General features: G+C 37.6%; 1 protein-coding gene across 2 annotated transcripts; it reads right to left on the bottom strand.

The window, feature by feature from the left end:
* Positions 1-25: 25 nt before the first annotated feature.
* On the bottom strand, positions 26-19,914 carry LOC135105567 (WD repeat domain phosphoinositide-interacting protein 3-like). Of its 2 annotated transcripts, none has more exons than XM_064013806.1 (8): positions 19,741-19,914; positions 17,635-17,811; positions 17,128-17,310; positions 15,679-15,825; positions 15,330-15,459; positions 14,568-14,672; positions 12,643-12,764; positions 26-182 (listed from the first exon to the last, which is right to left on the bottom strand). In XM_064013806.1, the coding sequence occupies exons 1-8, from the start codon at positions 19,805-19,807 to the stop codon at positions 28-30; spliced, it is 1,086 nt and encodes a 361-aa protein (XP_063869876.1). In that variant the 5' UTR covers positions 19,808-19,914; the 3' UTR covers positions 26-27. The 2 variants fall into 2 exon arrangements, with proteins under 2 accessions (XP_063869876.1, XP_063869877.1); XM_064013807.1 differs by lacking the exon at positions 26-182 and adding an exon at positions 671-7,937 and having other exon boundaries at positions 19,741-19,913.
* Between the last annotated feature and the right edge of the window lie 143 nt (positions 19,915-20,057).

The following is a 20,057-nucleotide window of genomic DNA, read 5'->3' as shown; positions in this document are numbered from 1 at the left end:
GATTGTGCACCTATGCATGTATGAATGTCACACATGCAGGCAGGCACACACACACACACACACACACACACACACACACACACACACACACACACACACACACACACACACACACACACACACACACACACACAGAGGTGAAATCTTGTGACCACCCAGACAAGGTGGGTGTTGGATCAGACCTGAAGCAAGCATAAAAATGTATTAATGGTTTTCATGTATGCTTTCATCAACTAGAAAAAAAACAATTTTATGGTACTTAACACCTGCAATTATCTTAAGTACAGCAGGACATATTATTATATAAAAAAAAAAAGCCTACAAGAGTATTTTGCACCATGTCTTTCAAGACAGATATAAAAAAAAAGTGTCCTATCACAATTATATTTTTACACTGATCATATCAAATAGCCATATCACATTTAGTTACTTGCATTATTATAAAATCATGTCAAATAAGATACTTCATAGAAATGCAACAGATACTTATCCCATTGCATATCCATATATGTACAGTATTTGCAGAAATGTTGCAAAACACAAGATGAAACAACCTGCTTTTAGTCAACAAGATACTTTATAGAAATGCTAAAGATAATCATCCCCTTACATACCCATGTATGTACAGTACCTGCAGAAACATTGCTGAACAAAAGGTTAAACAACCTGCTTTTAGTCAATGAAATCTAATTTATTGTATACTGATGAAGAATTCTTCAGTTTTGCGTTGACAATCTGGTGTTGCAAAGCACGTAGTACAATGACAAATTCTGTAAAGTCAAACCACACATGATACTCTGAAGCAATAAATACACAGCAAGTCAAAAGATAACAGAGCATTAACTCTCTCAAGTACCAAGTACCAAGTACATCTCCACTGGCAAGTGACTTGTGATAAAATCATTTACTTTTTTTTTTTCTTTTTTTTTCTGCAACCATGCCACAGCATGACCTAATCTATCAGACATGAATAGCTACAGGCAGCCCGTCCACAACCTCCAAGATTCTTGCTTTGGTTCAACTCAAGATATGGCATGCCTGAACTTTTAGAAATCCTGTGCACTTGGATGAGACACTAGTGGTTCTTAAATATTTCAATTTCAAGAACTTACAAAAAATTTTGTCTTCTTACATTGTCTAGAATAAGGTTTCCATAAAATTTAAAAATCCTAGTTCCCACAGTCCATGCGCTCTAGGAATCACTGCCCTTTATATCTTACATGGAGATGTTCTGGCTGCTTAGGATTTCCAAGATCATAATCACAATGGAGACATTGGTACATGAGAGGATCAAGTCTGAAAATCAAGTTGGAAAGAGCCACTGCTGAAAGCACTATTTCCCTTTCTTCCACTGAAGACTTGTTGCACTTGCTCTAACTCCATGTGGTGATGTTACACTGATGATGATAATGATAATGATGATGATGATGATGATGATGATGATGATGATGATAATGATACTGAGTGAAGTTCTGGCTGTGATGTGATGACAGATATGCAGGTGATGGTGATGATGATTACTCTAGCTGATCCACACCCCCATTCATGATAGCAATTAACTGCCTCTACAATTGGGCAGTCAAACATCACAACTTGTCTTGTACTTTACTGTATATCCAATATAATGACAAAAATTGTAAGTTTCAGCTTGATTCCTCTGTATATTCCAATCAGCTGCAATAAGCAGTTTTCTCTGACAGACAGTTACCTTCTGAAGTAAAGCCAATCACAGACACAAATGAACCTACTACTGGAAGACCTTTCCTAGTTCCCCACATCAAGTTCATATCCAAAAACTGGACACTCTGTAGATCAGAATGCAGTACCATACCAAATCAGTGAACAGGCAAAGATTTCAAATATCAAATGAACCTCCAGCATCATAATTTACAAACTTTCAAAAGGTCTTGTTAAAATTTACCACCCAGGACCTTGTAAATATTGAATCTGGAGATCCAAATGGTTTACAGCCAAAGACCTACAAATGTTCAACTATGAAACTAATCAGGTATATAACATGTAATATAATATGCAAAAAAAACATAAAAAATTAACCAATATAAAGATAGTGCTATGTGTACTTAATTTTATATAGTTCAGGGATTATATAGTTATGAATTCCTATTGTAAGAATCACAGTCAGTCATACACTCTTTAATCTGTGAAAATGCAATAACACCATTTGGAAACCATGCTCTTCACAGATACAAAGTAACTTTTTATTGTTTTATCTTGTGAAATGACCATGATGGCTATAAAATTCATCAGATTTTCAGTTTTAAGACAGTAAGTCAGGTAGAGATAAAGAATAACTGTCACATTATGTAATATATCATAGTACAGCATTCATTTGTATAAAAATTCTATTCTTGAACAAAAATAATTGTTTACGTTCCACATGTAAAATTTTTGGGAGCATGATTGTATAAAATATGTATTATTCATCACTGAATTCTAACTATGTTTACCAAAAAGAAAGTATGGGATAAAATGAAGCACTAAGAATGGAGGGAGCTTTTTTCATAGCTTTGAAATTCTGGAGCTGCTTAAATATCATTGTTCTTACATGATGGAATTCAACTTAAATCCTTAAAAATATTGTTAATCTATGGGAAATAGGGACAGTATACCTCCATCCTGCTAACTTTATGTAAATCAAAATGATGCAACAAGTTTTATAATGGAAAAACTTTCATGTAATGGATGATAAAAACTGGGAGAGATTATTAAAAATACCTTAGTTTTATTGTAATGATAATGATTCCACCCAAAACTGTGCTTTCAAACTGAATTTATCATTTATATAATTTAAAATCAATCATGCTACACTTATGTAAAATATGACCAAAAGTTCAAATAAATTCTCATGGAATGGTTTTGCTATTCTAAGTTCTTGCATGTAAATCAATTATGTATTCAACTGTACTATATCATCCCAAATAATAATTATTATTTTTTAGGCAAACTCCATGTCTGCATGCATCAGTGCTTGCTAATGGATAGCACCCCATCAAACTGCATGCCATGTAATCTGTCTGGTAAGTCTACAAGTTGCTAGATCTCATCCCGTGTCCCCTTTAGTCTTTCCGTAGATGCTTCACCAGCTACACATCTTCTGTCACTACAGGTCTTTGTGGACAGGGATTCCAACAAAGGTAATAACTATTAATGTTTGTCCTTCAATCTCCAATCAAGAGTTTATACATAAAAACATTCAAAACCTTTCAAGATCTAACTCCCCTCGTGATTTCTGGCATCTAGCCAAAAATATCTCCAATAACTTTGCTTCTTCTTCTTTCCCTCCTCTACTTCAACCAGATGGCACCACTGCTATCACATCTATTTCTAAAGCTGAACTCTTTGCTCAAACCTTTGCTAAAAACTCTACCTTGGACGATTCTGGGCTTGTTCCTCCCTCTCCTCCACCCTCTGACTACTTCATGCCTCGTATTAAAATTCTTCGTAATGATGTTTTCCATGCCCTCGCTGGCCTAAACCCTCAGAAGGCTTATGGACCTGATGGGGTCCCTCCTATTGTTCTCCGAAACTGTGCCTCCGTGCTTGCACCTTGCCTAGTCAAACTCTTTCAGCTCTGTCTGTCAACATCTACCTTTCCTTCTTGCTGGAAGTTTGCCTACATTCAACCTGTTCCTAAAAAGGGTGACCCGCTCTAATCCCTCAAACTACCGTCCTATTGCTTTAATTTCCTGCTTATCTAAAGTTTTTGAATCTATCCTCAACAGGAAGATTCTTAAACATCTATCACTTCACAACCTTCTATCTGATCGCCAGTATGGGTTCCGTCAAGGCCGCTCGACTGGTGATCTTCTGGCTTTCCTTACTGAGTCTTGGTCATCCTCTTTTAGAGACTTTGGTGAAACTTTTGCTGTTGCCTTGGACATATCAAAAGCCTTTGATAGAGTCTGGCACAAAGCTTTGATTTCCAAACTACCCTCCTACGGTTTCTATCCTTCTCTCTGTAACTTCATCTCAAGTTTCCTTTCTGACCGTTCTATTGCTGCTGTGGTAGACGGTCACTGTTCTTCTCCTAAATCTATTAACAGTGGTGTTCCTCAGGGTTCTGTCCTGTCACCCACTCTCTTCTTATTATTCATTAATGATCTTCTAAAACAAACTTCTTGTCCTATCCACTCCTATGCTGATGATACCACCCTGCACTTTTCCACGTCTTTTCATAGACGTCCAACCCTTCAGGAGGTAAACATATCACGCAGGGAAGCCACAGAACGCCTGACTTCTGATCTTTCTAAAATTTCTGATTGGGGCAGAGCAAACTTGGTATTGTTCAATGCCTCAAAAACTCAATTCCTCCATCTATCAACTCGACACAATCTTCCAGACAACTATCCCCTCTTCTTCAATGACACTCAACTATCCCCCTCTTCTACACTGAACATCCTCGGTCTGTCCTTTACTTATAATCTGAACTGGAAACTTCACATCTCATCTCTAGCTAAAACAGCTTCCATGAAGTTAGGTGTTCTGAGACGTCTCCGCCAGTTTTTCTCACCCCCGCAGCTACTAACTCTGTACAAGGGCCTTATCCGTCCATGTATGGAGTATGCTTCACATGTCTGGAGGGGTTCCACTCATACTGCTGTTCTAGACAGGGTGGAATCAAAAGCTTTTCGTCTCATCAACTCCTCTCCTCTAACTGACTGTCTTCAGCCTCTCTCTCACCGCCGCAATGTTGCATCTCTAGCTGTCTTCTACCGCTATTTTCATGCTAACTGCTCTTCTGATCTTGCTAACTGCATGCCTCCCCTCCTTCCGCAGCCTCGCTGCACAAGACTTTCTTCTTTCTCTCACTCCTATTCTGTCCACCTCTCTAACGCAAGAGTTAACCAGTATTCTCAATCATTCATCCCTTTCTCTGGTAAACTCTGGAACTCCTTGCCTGCTTCTGTATTTCCACCTTCCTATGACTTGAATTCCTTCAAGAGGGAGGTTTCAAGACACTTATCCACCAATTTTTGACCACTGCTTTGACCCTTTTAGGGACTGGCATTTCAGTGAGCATTTTTTTTTATTAGATTTTTGTTGCCCTTGGCCAGTATCCTTCCTACATAAAAAAAAAAAAAAAAAAAAAAAAAAAAAAAAAAAAAAAAAAACACTGGTTTAAGATAGCACTGCTTCAGCCTTTTCCTTTCCAATAGCTATATGCTCCATAACATATAAGCTGATGCTTACTACCACCTGTTGGCTGTAACTGCAGACTCACTAGACGTCACCCAACACAATTCATGTGCGCTGTGGAAGACCTTAACTGAACTCTTTCCTAACAGTTAATAAATAATATCTAATGTGACGAAATTAATACTGATAAAAACTCTGGACTTGTATAAATAAAAAAAAAAATAAAAAAAAAAAAAAAAAAAAACATCAACTTCTAGTAAGAGTGCTATCCTCTGCTGAAAATCTCATTAGCCTAATCCAACAACTTCCCCTTCTGCTTTGTCCTCACTCCATGTTGTGGTTTGCAATCATTAATTTCCTTTAATATATCTTACAAAGTGTGATCAGTTTTAACATCTAGGCATCACAACCTTACATTAAAGGAAAACTTCTCTGTGGGTTTTGCTTCTACCTTCCTTGATGAACATGACTGTTTATGGATGGTCCCTTATTAATTTTCTTAGTGTGGTGTATTCCCACACCATGATTTCCCAGCCCCACTGGATGAAAGGAGTGATCATCACAGCTGGTAGTCACTTCACCCTCTGAAGATGAGACTACCAATTTCTTCAATCATAGATCACTAGTCACTGTTATAATGAAAGTCTGACAAAACGCCTTTCCCATTAAATTTTGCTGTCATTAACCATACACCACCAAACATAGTAACTAGAGTACATTTATACATATATACATGCTGGACGTTGAATACAGTCTCCATGTATCACACAATCAATCTAAAATAAGCAAAAAAACTAAAAATTTGTAAACTGTTCATCAGATAGAGCAAAACTAGGATGTATGAGAACTGAAATGCATTAATAATTTTAAATGACCAGAGTTATAATGCATTCTACAACTGATGCCTCAAAATGACACATCATCTGTTTATGAACACCAGTCAAAAAGCACTATCACTTGCATCTGCTCCTATCTCATTGACTGTTATGGAGAGAGAGAGAGAGAGAGAGAGAGAGAGAGAGAGAGAGAGAGAGAGAGAGAGAGAGAGAGAGAGAGAGAGAGAGAGAGAGAGAGAGAGAGAGAGAGAGAGAGAGAGAGAGAGAGAGAGAGAGAGAGAGAGAGAGAGAGAGAGAGAGAGAGAGAGAGAGAGAGAGAGAGAGAGAGAGAGAGAGAGAGAGAGAGAGAGAGAGAGAGAGAGAGAGAGAGAGAGAGAGAGAGCTTCCATCCTATGGCGGCACAGAAAATAGCTCAGTTCAGCCTTTACTCCAACATCCTTCCTGTTACTCATCTGATAATCAGCTTTTCCATTTTTATCAATTGACAGTTATTATTTATGAATACAATTAATGCACAATTGTAATTTGTGACCATTTTGTATATATCAAAATTTAATTAAATTACATAAAAATATAAAACTCCAAAATTTTCAATACAGTAGAATGTCAATTTAACTTGTATCAATATGAAATCAATTTACAGCAGCACCCTTAATTAAGAAAAGCAGGTAAGTCTTTGAATTCTAAGTTTGCTTTCCATTGTACCTGTCTGGACATGGCACAAGGCTGTCTCCAATGCCTTACATTTACACATCCTCAGTTCCTGAGGTAAAATCTGCATCTTCAGATGATGTCATGCCTATTTGATGTAAATATAAGATATATGTTTTTTGAGAACATAAGGTAAAGAAAATTATGTGTAAAGGATTGTTAAAGTGTAAAGCAGTAGTAAGAATAGCCAAAGTTTGTTTGTGTGTGTGTGTGTGTGTGTGTGTGTGTGTGTGTGTGTGTGTGTGTGTGTGTGTGTGTGTGTGTGTGTGTGTGTGTGTGTGTGTGTGTGTGTGTGTGTGTGTGTGTGTGTGTGTGTGTGTGTGTGTGTGTGTGTGTGTGCATAATCTTCCTTTCACATGACCTCATTATCGGTAAGCATACATTTTTTTTTCTGTAAGGCTGATGTGTTCTTCTGTGAGTGTTTTGGCAACATATTACAAATTTTGCCTTGTTTGCTCTACATAAGGTGAGGTACACTTGTATTATTCTGCAGTGTAAGCACAAGTCCAGTGACTTGTGGCACGGCATGCAGTGCAGTGGAGCACCACGCAATTGCTGTACCTCTCAATTCAACAACAAAAAAATGCTTGGTCCATATATGTACCTATATATAAAGACATCAAATATTTTCCAATATTCATTAATCAATAAATCTTAATTTTTGTTTCTTTAACATACTAAATGAAATTCTTAAATTAAAATGACACCAATTTATGGCTAAGTGTAATACAACAGTCTTCCCTGATATGCATCACAGTTCAATTGACATTCCTCTGTACTGAACAGTCAAATCTTTGAATCATGAGATGAAAGAAAATACTGAAATTTCCTTGAAAACTAGATAAAGTATAACAAATCCTATGGGAGTATGTTTAAATTTTAGAGAGTACATATTTAGTAAAAATAAATAGACAGTTATAATATCAACATAAGTTTAAGCCAAAAGTGGAATGAGGGAGTCTTTCCTAAAATACTAGTGGACCATCATACACCAAGTGTAGTGTGAGATGGTGGAGGGCTCACTTGGGGACAATCTTAAGGATTACAAGTGTACATTAGCTACATGCCCCCAAGGAGCTGTGGACAAGAACTTGTTTACTCCTGGATGGCAGTGAGGCATCCAGGATTATGCCTTGTCATCTGTCATCTCCAGGAAGTGGGAGTAGACTTCCCGGTTACACTCTCCCTTGCCGCTGAAGCTGAACTTGTAGTAGCTGCCATCAGCACATATAGCTGTAGGGGATCAAGAGATGTGTCCAACCAAAGACCTGTCTTTAATTTTACACTAAATTATTGTATTTGGTAACCCACAATACATGTTTTTCATATCTATTCCTTGAAGATTTAGCTTACATTCCCCTTACCCTCTTTTGCCTACTTAGCATTTCACTAGCCATATTATTTTTTTTTCTCTCTCTTTTTTGACAGAAGCCCACGTTCACAGTTGGTATGGCCTTGCTCTATATGAGACTTATATGCGAGGAAGATTATGATCCTAACTCTACTTGAAGGAAATACAATTAAAAAATTAATAATAATAATAATAATAATAATAATAATAATATAATAATAATAATAATAATAATAATAATAATAATAATAATAATAATAATAATAATAAAATAAAAAAATAAAAAATAAATAAAAAATAAATAAATAAATAAAATAAATAAATAAATAAAAAATAAGTAAATAAACAAAAAATAAAAAATAAAATAAATAAATAAATAGATAAATAAATATAAATAAATAAATAACAAATGGAGGGTTAATTTTGTTCCCATGCAGTTACAGAAAACCCAAATGAAACATGAATGTGCAACTGAGGCAAAACTAACCATTCCCACAAATCACAAATTCTATAGTGATGAACAGTGATTTTGTTGTGGATTTACATTTATGACAAATTTTATGCATATTTGAAATTTTGCATTTATGTGAATCATTTTGCAAACAAAATCCTATCAACAAACATATCCCTGATTCTGTGATAAAAACATTTAAAGTTTCTATCTTTCTCTGGTAATATACCAGGCTGGCAATCCCACATGAGGTGGCCCAGACAAGGCATCACACACTTCTACACATATCATTCACTTTTAACACCATCAGCCCCTGATGGAAAGAGATAGTCTCACATAGCACAGCTGGCCAAATACATCCATAGAAAGGCCTGACAGCATATACTGGTTTTACTCCTTCTCCTTTGTACTGAGACTGTTCCCTACCCTGCACCTACTCCATCTCTGAGACCACAGAGACCTACAGTGTCCTGAATCCTAACTGGGTCTATATGCCAATGAATCTCGCCAAGTACACTCATACCCCTTTCCAGGGGTTGATGAGACTGTAATTTTCATGCACTCACCATTGTCACTCTCCATTCATCTCAATCATGCACAATTGCTCTTGCCTGCTACACAGTTATTTCTCTCATTCAGTACTCTCTTCACTCAGTTCATCCACTCCAAGCAAGTCCTTCCTCTTAACCTTCTATTGCATGCATCTGATCTCATAATTCTCTTTACTATTTTTTTTTTCTGTTCTCCTTTCCAAAAGCCCAAACCATCTGAACAAACAACTCTCAAAACACAACTTCCTATCTCCTCATTTCTTATTCTGTCCCTCCATGATACTCAAACACTTTGTTTCCATTACATTTGACTGTATCTTTTCCACTACTTCCATATTCTATGTTTCAGAAACAAACAACACAGTGGGCACCACTATTCCCTCATATAACTCACTCACTTTAAATGTCCTACATTTAAAGAGCTTTCTCTGTCCACTGTGCACTTCATCTCTTTCTCAACTCTTCTACCCACTGTAAGTGTTAATCCAAAACATTTGAAACAATCCACCTTTTCCAGCTGTTCTTCATCCAATATTACATCCATCCTTTTCACAGCAAAACCTCAGTTCTTATTATTAATTACTTTCAGTGTAGAAGAGGGGGACAGTTGAGTGTCATTGAAGAAGAGGGGATAGTTGTCTGGAAGGTTGTGTCGAGTTGATAGATGGAGGAATTGAGTTTTTGAGGCATTGAACAATACCAAGTTTGCTCTGCCCCAATCAGAAATTTTAGAAAGATCAGAAGTCAAACATTCTGTCGCTTCCCTGCGTGATATGTTTACCTCCTGAAGGGTTGGACATCTATGAAAAGACGTGGAAAAGTGCAGGGTGGTATCATCAGCGTAGGATTGGATAGGACAAGAAGTTTGGTTTAGATCATTAATGAATAATAAGAAGAGAGTGGGTGACAGGACAGAACCCTGAGGAACACCACTGTTAATAGATTTAGGAGAAGAACAGTGACCGTCTACCACAGCAACAATAGAACGGTCAGAAAGGAAACTTGAGATGAAGTTACAGAGAGGATAGAAACCGTAGGAGGGTAGTTTGGAAATCAAAGCTTTGTGCCAGACTCTATCAAAGGTTTTTGATATGTCCAAGACAACAGCAAAAGTTTCACCCAAATCTCTAAAAGAGGATGATCAAGACTCAGTAAGGAAAGCCAGAAGATCACCAGTAGAGCGGCCTTTACGGAACCCATACTGGCAATCAGATAGAAGGTTGTGAAGTGATAGATGTTTAAGAATCTTCCTGTTGAGGATAGATTAAAAAACTTTAGATAGGCAGGAAATTAAAGCATTAGGACAGTAGTTTGAGGGATTAGAACAGTCACCCTTTTTAGGAACAGGTTGAATGTAGGCAAACTTCCAGCAAGAAAGAAAGGTAGATGTTGACAGACAGAGCTGAAAGAGTTTGACTAAGCAAGGTGCAAGCACGGAGGCACAGTTTCGGAGAACAATAGGAGGGACCCCATCAGGTCCATAAGCCTTCTGAGGGTTTAGGCCAGCGAGGGCATGGAAAACATCATTGCGAAGAATTTTAATACGTGGCATGAAGTAGTCAGAGGGTGGAGGAGAGGAAGGAACAAGCCCAGAATCGTCCAAGGTAGAGTTTTTAGCAAAGGTTTGAGCGAAGAGTTCAGCTTTAGAAATAGATGTGATAGCAGTGGTGCCATCTGGTTGAAATAGAGGAGGGAAAGAAGAAGAAACAAAGTTATTGGAGATATTTTTGGCTAGATGCCAGAAATCACGAGGGGAGTTAGATCTTGAAAAATTTTGACATTTTCTGTTAATGAAGGAGTTTTTGGCTAGTTGGAGAACAGACTTGGCATGGTTCCAGGCAGAAATATAAAGTGCATGAGATTCTGGTGATGGGAGGCTTAAGTACCTTTTGTGGGCCACCTCTCTATCATGTATAGCACAAGAACAAGCTGTGTTAAACCAAGGTTTAGAAGGTTTAGGACGAGAAAAAGAGTGAGGAATGTAAGCCTCCATGCCAGACACTATCACCTCTGTTATGCGCTCAGCACACAAAGACGGGTCTCTGACACGGAAGCAGTAGTCATTCCAAGGAAAATCAGCAAAATACCTCCTCAGGTCCTCCCAACTAGCAGAGGCAAAACGCCAGAGGCACCTTCGCTTAGGGGGATCCAGAGGAGGGATTGGAGCAATAGGACAAGATAAAGATATGAGATTGTGATCAGAGGAGCCCAACGGAGAAGAAAGGGTGACAGCATAAGCAGGAGGATTAGAGATCAGGAAAAGGTCAAGAATGTTGGGCGTATCTCCAAGACGGTCAGGAATACGAGTAGGGTGTTGCACCAATTGCTCTAGGTCATGGAGGATAGCAAAATTGTAGGCTAGTTCACCAGGATGGTCAGTGAAGGGAGAGGAAAGCCAAAGCTGGTGGTGAACATTGAAGTCTCCAAGAATGGAGATCTCTGCAAAAGGGAAGAGGGTCAGAATGTGCTCTACTTTGGAAGTTAAGTAGTCAAAGAATTTCTTATAGTCAGAGAAGTTAGGTGAGAGGTATACAGCACAGATAAATTTAGTATGAGAGTGACTCTGTAGTCGTAGCCAGATGGTGGAAAACTTGGAAGATTCAAGAACGTGGGCATGAGAGCAGGTTAAGTCATTGCGCACATAAACGCAGCATCCAGCTTTGGATCGAAAATGAGGATAGAGAAACTAGGAGGGAACAGAAAAGGGGCTACTGTCAGTTGCCTCAGACACCTGAGTTTCAGTGAGGAAAAGATGAGGTTTAGAAGAGGAGAGGTGGTGTTCTACAGATTGAAAATTAGATCTTAGACCGCGAATGTTGCAGAAGTTAATGAAGAAAAAGTTGAGGGGGGTGTCAAGACACTTAGGGTCGTCGACAGAAAGGCAGTCCGACCTGGGGACATTTATGGTCCTCTCCCCAGATGGGGACTCCACGGCTGGTGTAGGAATCGCCATGATGATTTTAAAATTTTTGAGTGAAGTGTGTGTGTTATTAGGTGTTTGTAGTTTTGTGTGGAGGAAGAGAGTTGTCTTCAGAGGGCAGGCTGTGACTGCCCCCTTGTGTTGTGAGACACAAAGGGAAACATTCAGTGAGGTCACAGCTGGGTTTAATGATAAGTTCACAGCACCCCCTGAACAGTGCTTTAGACCTCACTGGGAGTAATTATCATTTCGGCAGGTGTCCACTGCCTCCAAAACTTTCACTCACATTTTATGAACTCTCTAATTTTCTGGGCAGAATAGTGCCTGACTCACATCCATCCCTCCTCAGCAGCCACAAAAGCCATGAGGGTTAGGGATAACACAAAAGGCAAAAAAAATGCCAAGGTCACGATCACTTAACTGTGATGCTTAGCAAGATAACAATAACTTATCTATGGTGGTGGACTGGGGGGTGCTTAGATGAAAATTAAGAAGCACAAGCCATCAAGTCATGCCCAATTCCTGGTTCAGAAGGTTTTTTCATTAGTTAAGAAGTTTGTTATATGTTGCTCTGCTTGAAATCACTAGTTGAAATAAACATCAACTTGCAGCCTTACTGTACATAAAAAATTACCAAGATATATTACAAGAAATTCAAATCTTACCAATGACGGAGTTGCTAGATGGACCAAAGGCACAGATACATTGTGACCCACCAGGCACCTCAAACTTGCAGAAGCTCCACTTGCTACTGAAGTACTTGGGGAGGAAGGATGCTGATGCCAGGCTGCAAGACAGAGCAAAAACCTAAGAAATTCAACAAATACAGTTGCTCTGAAAAAACAGAATGAGGCAACTTATTAATGCACTGTGTTGTTGAGATGCAGCACAAATACAGTTGCTGCTCAAATTAACATTACAGAATACCAGAAACAAATCACAAACAAGTGGAGAAGAGAGGTAAAGTTTGGGATACATGGAAAATAATATATTTTTAGTATGTGAGAAAAAAAAAAAAAAAAAAAAAAGGAAGAGAAAATTTAGATCACATAAGGAAGGAATGCATGAATATAGATAAATGGAAAGAATGCATGAAGAGATAAATGGAGACTTTTTGGCCATAGCCATCTTCTATGGAAGTTCTTTAAAAAAAAAGGCACCACATGCAGAGGGATAAGAACTTTTATCATTACTGATTTCTATAATATCAGAGCACATGTCTGCATTCTTTAAGTCTGCATTCCACATAAGTCAGCAAGCCAACAAAATATTTGATTGAAAAATAGCAAAATGTCCAAAACAGGCAGTTTCTGCAAAAATTTCTAACTCATAATGACTAAACCAAGTCAAACTAGACCAAACTCAGCATAACATATACAGTAATAATCACTGTTGTCAGGTTGGCCAAAATGTTATAGATTCATCTACTTATGAAGGCCCCATGGTCTTTGCCTTTTGTTTAGGATGATATCAAAATAGAATTCCTTATATAAGACATCAAGTAAATTGTGTTAACAGAACAAACATCAATATGTATCAATGAAGAGGCTACTGTAGGTGAAAATCTGTTTTTGCAACTTTGTTAAAAAAAAATATGGCAATCTTGGGCAACACCTAACTCTTGCCCTTGCAGCCAGACACATCACGCAGCACCCCCACACACTTTGTTTACCTGCTGCAGCTTGGTTCAAGAGAAAGGGAATAGACTGGTAACAAGGATGAAGACCAGAGACAAGTGGACATAGGCACTACAAAGACTGAATATATGATGACTGGATTATTGAAGAACTCCTTTTTGACAACAATAACACTGAAACAAAAGAAATACTATACAGGATTTGAAAGAAAAGAGATAAAAGTACTAGAAAAATTAAATGATACTTGAAAGAAACAAGAGTAGATCAAACTTCCCCCAAAATACTATAAGCAAGACCATATCAGGAAGGTACCATTGCAAAGGTTAAACCTCCCAACCTTCAACCAGAACAAGAACCAGAATCAACAGCCTTCCTTGGCTCATCCTCAGAGCAAGGTGCAAGAGGAGGCTCTAGACTAGAGGGAGGCAGGTAATGAAACTAAAGATCCTGGCCCTGTGGACGGAATTTCTAGGGATTTTTAGCAACATTACAAAAATCTGAATTTTGTTAAGTTGACTAAGGCTGATCTGCCATTTTATTCCAACTTGTAGAGTCTTTATGGTACTCATTTCTTCTAATGGTAATGTTTATGAACAGAATATGACATACAACAATTGTAACCTGTATATAAAAATCTTTAACAAGAAAATGGTTAATTCCTACTTATTTAATGACATCCCCATCGTCACCTAAATATTATAAAATTCATGCTTTTACTATGAAGTTAAGTTCTTAGAGCATATTCAAAGAAATTATAACAATCAATCTTTACATGACTGCTCCTAGATAGTCTCTAGTTATCATGGTTAGGAGGAGAGAGAGAGAAAAAAAAAAAAAAATAAATAAAAAAAAAAAATAAATAAATAAATAAATAAATAAATATATAAATAAATAAATAAACAAATAAATAAATAAATAAATAAATAAATAAATAAATGGAAGCATCAGCAAACCTTGACTGCTTGTTTTTTTTGTCCTCATCTTCTGTGGCAAATATGTGCACCGTGCCGTGGTCACTGGACACACAAAGGAGGGAGGAGTCCTGGCTGAAGTTGATACTGGAGGGGAAAAAATATGGGGTTTATCATAAGAGTTATATGTAAAATACTGATATAAATGGAAGGCAAATTTCATTCTTCAGTGACCATTTCTACTTCTGAGGTATGTAAAAATGAACATTCTGTCAGGAATCAAGCTAAATGCTAAAAAAATGTAGAACTAAAATGTCATGTGACAAAAGGTGCTCCTTCTAAGTGGCAAAGTGAAGTCATAACATAGAATGTGTTGCTGCTATCTAATGGGAAAAAAAAAAAAACTGAAATATCAAAATTTGGTCAAGCACAAGAAAATTCTGATGTGACAGAAAGGAAGTGCCAATAAATCAATGAGGTTTGTACAGTTAAGAGATATAGCAGAATTACCTCATTTTAAAATCATTCACCAAAATGACTAAAGCTCACTAAAATCCAAAATTGTGCTGACATCAGATGAAGTACCTAAATTGTGGGATTGCCCCTGATAAGGAATTATGGCTTTGTTAGATGCTAGACTGACATTTTCATGTAATAATAACCAGCAGTTTCCAATATAAATAAATTTTCCATTACAAGCACAAAAGAATTACAAATGTAGTGACTGTACACTTTTATCCTCTGCATCATTATATACAAGAAAATTTACAGGGCCCATTATTGTTAAAACACTGGCTTTTCTACCAGAATATGGTAGCAGCATTTGCTCCTCTGCGCAGTTCATTCAGCTGAGTCCCACTGGCTGTGTCAAAAATTCTGATCAAGGTTCCCTTCTCAGAAGCTGTTGCTAATTTTGTTCCTGGTAAGTTTAGGGCTGGAAAGGAGAGTAATAACAATTAAAATGTTGCCTGAATTACACTGGCATCCAGTAAAATATACAGACATTACTACATTGAGATTTTGTTCACACACAGATCAGATTCAGGACTAAAGTGGTGGCATACAGAACAATGTCTAGACTAGAAATCAAATTTTAACCCCCATGGCAAGCTGCTAACTACAATATAACAGCCATAACCATGCAAGTACTTACCAATACAACTGAGAGGTGAATCATGGGCAAGTATATCTAGTGGAGACTTTTCTGTGTTGGCCAGATCAATTATGAGAACATGGCCAGTACGGGGACCAGGGAAGGCCAGGAGGGAATTGTTGCTGTTTGGGCACAAGACACACAGCCCTGCAGAAGAGATACAAAGTAATAAGATGTCACATGGGTCTTGTTAATCTAACTTCATACCGCCAGAACCAAGTTAATTAGCAACCTAACTTGTTTGACATGGTACAAACAGACTTTGACCCTTATACCCTAATGTGCCATGAGTGTGGCTTCACAGCAAACCCTGATGTGTCACGCCCATGGCTTCACTCAAAATCTGTGCTTTCCAGAGGCTGTGACATCATGTTTCCCTCAGAATATGCACCATTCACAAAGAGTTATGATTGGCCAGGCCTTCCAGCCCTTTTACCCTAGTGCCCAGTCAGAATTCTCCTTTTTTAGTGCTAAATAATGACAATCAGTGCAAGCCTCCAGGATGAGAGGTATGTAAGAGTTGCCACTCTGTACTTATTCACTTTATCTTCATTGCTTTTGTTCTTTTCACATTTCTTGCCACTTTACTACTCTGAGGTTTATAAGGTAACACTAGCTGATAATACTCTGAACGAAAACTTTGCAGCATACTATGGCTGATAGTGACGAGACACTAACAGAGTTTTCTAATGAGTCAAGCAGACATAATGATGAGATTATTAAACAATGATAAGAGTGATGATGACAGTGATGAAGAAACAGAAGCACAGGTGAAGAAGAGAACAGCAGTGAAAATGATTGAAGGTGAAAATACGTCAACCCCTGTATATAGCCCAGCTGCAGGTGTGTGGGTGCCTGACTTCTCTTACTAGGCCTAATGTACTCCACAGTCTAATGTGGGACCTTGTTCAAAATGCTATTCAAGGTATCACAAAAGGCTCAAAATGCAGTATGCTTTGTCTCACTACTAGGAAAATGTTTAGAAATAGGAAGAACATATATTTTTTGAATGAAATATGCAACTTGGTTTTCTTGTACATTTCATTTATATGGATAAATATTTTCCTATAACATTCTGTAATGCCTGAAGTTTATTTTTCTTTACAAATTTGCAAAGTGCAACTAATTACCATTAAAATGATATTTAATAACACATATTTCTTGCTTAGTACATTGTCAAATATTGACAATATAAAAATTCACCGAAGTGCTTTTGTTTTACATACGTATGCTAAACCACATTTTCTTTGCATCTGTGGGATATAAGGGTTAAGAATCATGTAATGCAACTTAAAGACACTGGAAAGCAGCCTTGTTATTATCAAGGACACTTTGATGATCAAATTTCAGATTCTCATGTCATGAATTGCTTTCTAATATATCTTAATACCTGCCTATTCTTGTAACCTGTACACAGAGCAGCAGGCACACACACACATACACACACACCTTTTGGATTCATTGCTGTGTCAAATACGTGAAGCTGCTGTGGGTTGGAGGTAAACGTGTAAACCTTTATCATGGTGTCCAGAATGACAACAATGCGGTCACGCCGTAGCCTTACACCTCGCACCTCAGAAGCAAACTCTAGTTCAATCACATGTTTCTTCTTAAGGTCATCCCACACCATTACTGAGGAATAAAGACAAATTGTGTCAATTATGTGCTACACTCACTTGGATACTAAATAAATATATAAATACCACACAGTTTCCTTTTAGAAATGAAACATGAATTAACTAAATATTTATAGTGCACAGTTTCCCTTTAGAAATGAAACATGAATTAACTAAATAAATATTTATAGTACCAGCATCTATAAATGGAGCAAGCTGAGTAGTACACTTGCTCAAAACAACCTACAGCATACATATGGTAAGACACAATGGCATTGGAACACTAGGATACCCTAAACTAACAAACTGCCATTAGCTTTCTCTACTCCGCTCTTGTCACCTTTATTTGTTGGGTACTTGGGGTGGGTGCCACCACCCACTAGCGCCAAGTAGTTGCACCTGAACAGCATCTCAACATAGCCAATTCCTCCATCTGAAAAGTCCTGCCGCTCCTTTTCCTTCAAGGGGTCACAGTTGTACACACGGAAGCCATTGTTCATCCCACAAGCAAAGCAACCTGAGAAAATGAGAGACAAGGTTAAACTGGCTGCAAGGTGAAGTATAACATGATGAAACACTGAAGTGTGTATTCTTTGTAGAGAAATCAAATAAATGGATGTGGCAATGTGAACATTAAGTGTTGCACACACACACACACACACACACACACACACACACACACACACACACACACACACACACACACACACACACACACACAACACCACAAACCCCAGCAAAAGTTCAAAGAGGGCCTGGTGCATCAGTTCTTGACTCACCCTCTGTCCTGTGATGATCATTATAAATAGGACACTTGATTTACTTGGCATCAGTCACTGGATTACTGGTACAAATGTAGTACATGTTCAGGCAATACTTCCATACCAACCTACACTTTTCACTACAACACAATATTTTTCTTTGTACAAAAATTATTGTCAAGAGGGAGTTACATTAGCATTTAGCTGAAGAATGACTGGTGCCAGTTATATCAGCAATCTCTTTTATTTACTCCTAAGGATCTCTAAATGTGATCATTTTGGAAATTGAAGGGATAGCTTCTTAATTCCAAAAATATCATGAAATGGCACTGCAAAAGTGTGGGGATGCCTGGAAAAAAGAAGGAAATTACATCTCTCCTTCTATTAGTGGATTAAATAATGGCAAGCCACATAACATCTGCAGGTATAGCAAGAAGCCTGGCTGTGTACTGTGTTGGCAACCAATCAGTTTCTGCACCAAATACTTAAAAAAAAAATAAAATAAAAATAAAAATAAATAATAATAATAACAAATAAATATTCTACGATTGGAAAAAAAAACCTTGAATGGCAGCATTACAGAACCACAGGAGGGAGATGGAACTTAACCAGACGTTATTTAAGAGACAGCGTGCTGTAGTAAGGGTACAATTCTGTACTTCATACTTGTTATATACTTTTGACACTACACTTTTACAATATTACACACACACATGCATATATATATACACACACACACACACACACACACACACACACACACATATATATATATATATATATATATATATATATATATATATATATATATATATATATATATATATATATAGATAGATAGATAGATAGATAGATAGATAGATAGATAGATAGATAGATATAGATAGATATAGATAGATAGACAGACATTATTATCACACACACACACACACACACACACACACACACACACACACACACACACACACACACACACACACACACGTGCATGCATGCAACTGCAGTTTTATAAAAAAAAAAAAAAGGTAAATTTATAGTTTAAGCCAATGTCCCCAATCTCTACCCACGGCCCACGGCGTTATTATTAATTTCCGACAAGTAGTGTAATCATTAGAAATTATGTGAATAGTGAGAACAAAATGAGGTAGGTTATAACCACGTAGTGTGTAATGGCTTAAACTATAATAAAACCCTAACCTAACCTAACCTAGCAACTGAAGTTCAGGCAACAATACACCATTTATGTTTACCTGTGGACTTCGAAAAAGTTGAGAGCGCTGTGCATTCCCAGGCCTATTGTGGCGTTATTATTAATTTCCGACAAGTAGTGTAATCATTAGAAATGATGTGAATAGTGAGAAGAACAAAATGAGGTAGGTTATTACCACGTAGTGTGTAATGGCTTAAACTATAATAAAACCAAAAAAAAAAAAAACGTTCTTCTCTAATTATGTAAATTTAAAGGAAAATTTTAAACCGTAGTAAAGAAAGTTTAACACTGCAAATGTATGAGTGTCCATTCACCAACACTGCATCTCCAAGAAAGGCACTCAACACCCGAGGCCCACGTGGTCAATGGTAAACAAAACACCATGCCTTCTCGATTCCCAAGCAGCCTGGAATCACACCTTGGCCCAGAGCACCAGTACAGGAAGCCCACAATATTCAGGCTCGCCACATCTCACCTTGGTCTTGGTTGAAGCCAGCATACGCCAGGCCATTACCATAGGAGTTCTTGGGACCCAAATTCATGGTGGTGGCTGCAGGTTTCCGTTCCTCTCCACTTAAATAGGACTACTTGGTGTCCTGTGACATGACATTATCTGCCTCCTGACTCGCGTTCCAATAACACTCGCGCCGCACGCTTGTTTCGTATTAATGATACATGTTTGTCTATTATAATTTTGGTATTTTCTATTGTTATCTTTATTTATATCCTTCATATTTACTGTGTTCTAAAAGAGAGAGTGTTTTATTTGTGACTTGCAGTACAGTAATTAAA

The sequence above is a fragment of the Scylla paramamosain genome, chromosome 12 (genome assembly GCF_035594125.1).
Source record: "Scylla paramamosain isolate STU-SP2022 chromosome 12, ASM3559412v1, whole genome shotgun sequence".
In the NCBI taxonomy this organism is placed as follows: domain Eukaryota; kingdom Metazoa; phylum Arthropoda; class Malacostraca; order Decapoda; family Portunidae; genus Scylla; species Scylla paramamosain.
The sequence above is the reverse complement of the archived record's forward strand: the minus strand, read 5'-3'. Positions and strand labels throughout refer to the sequence as shown.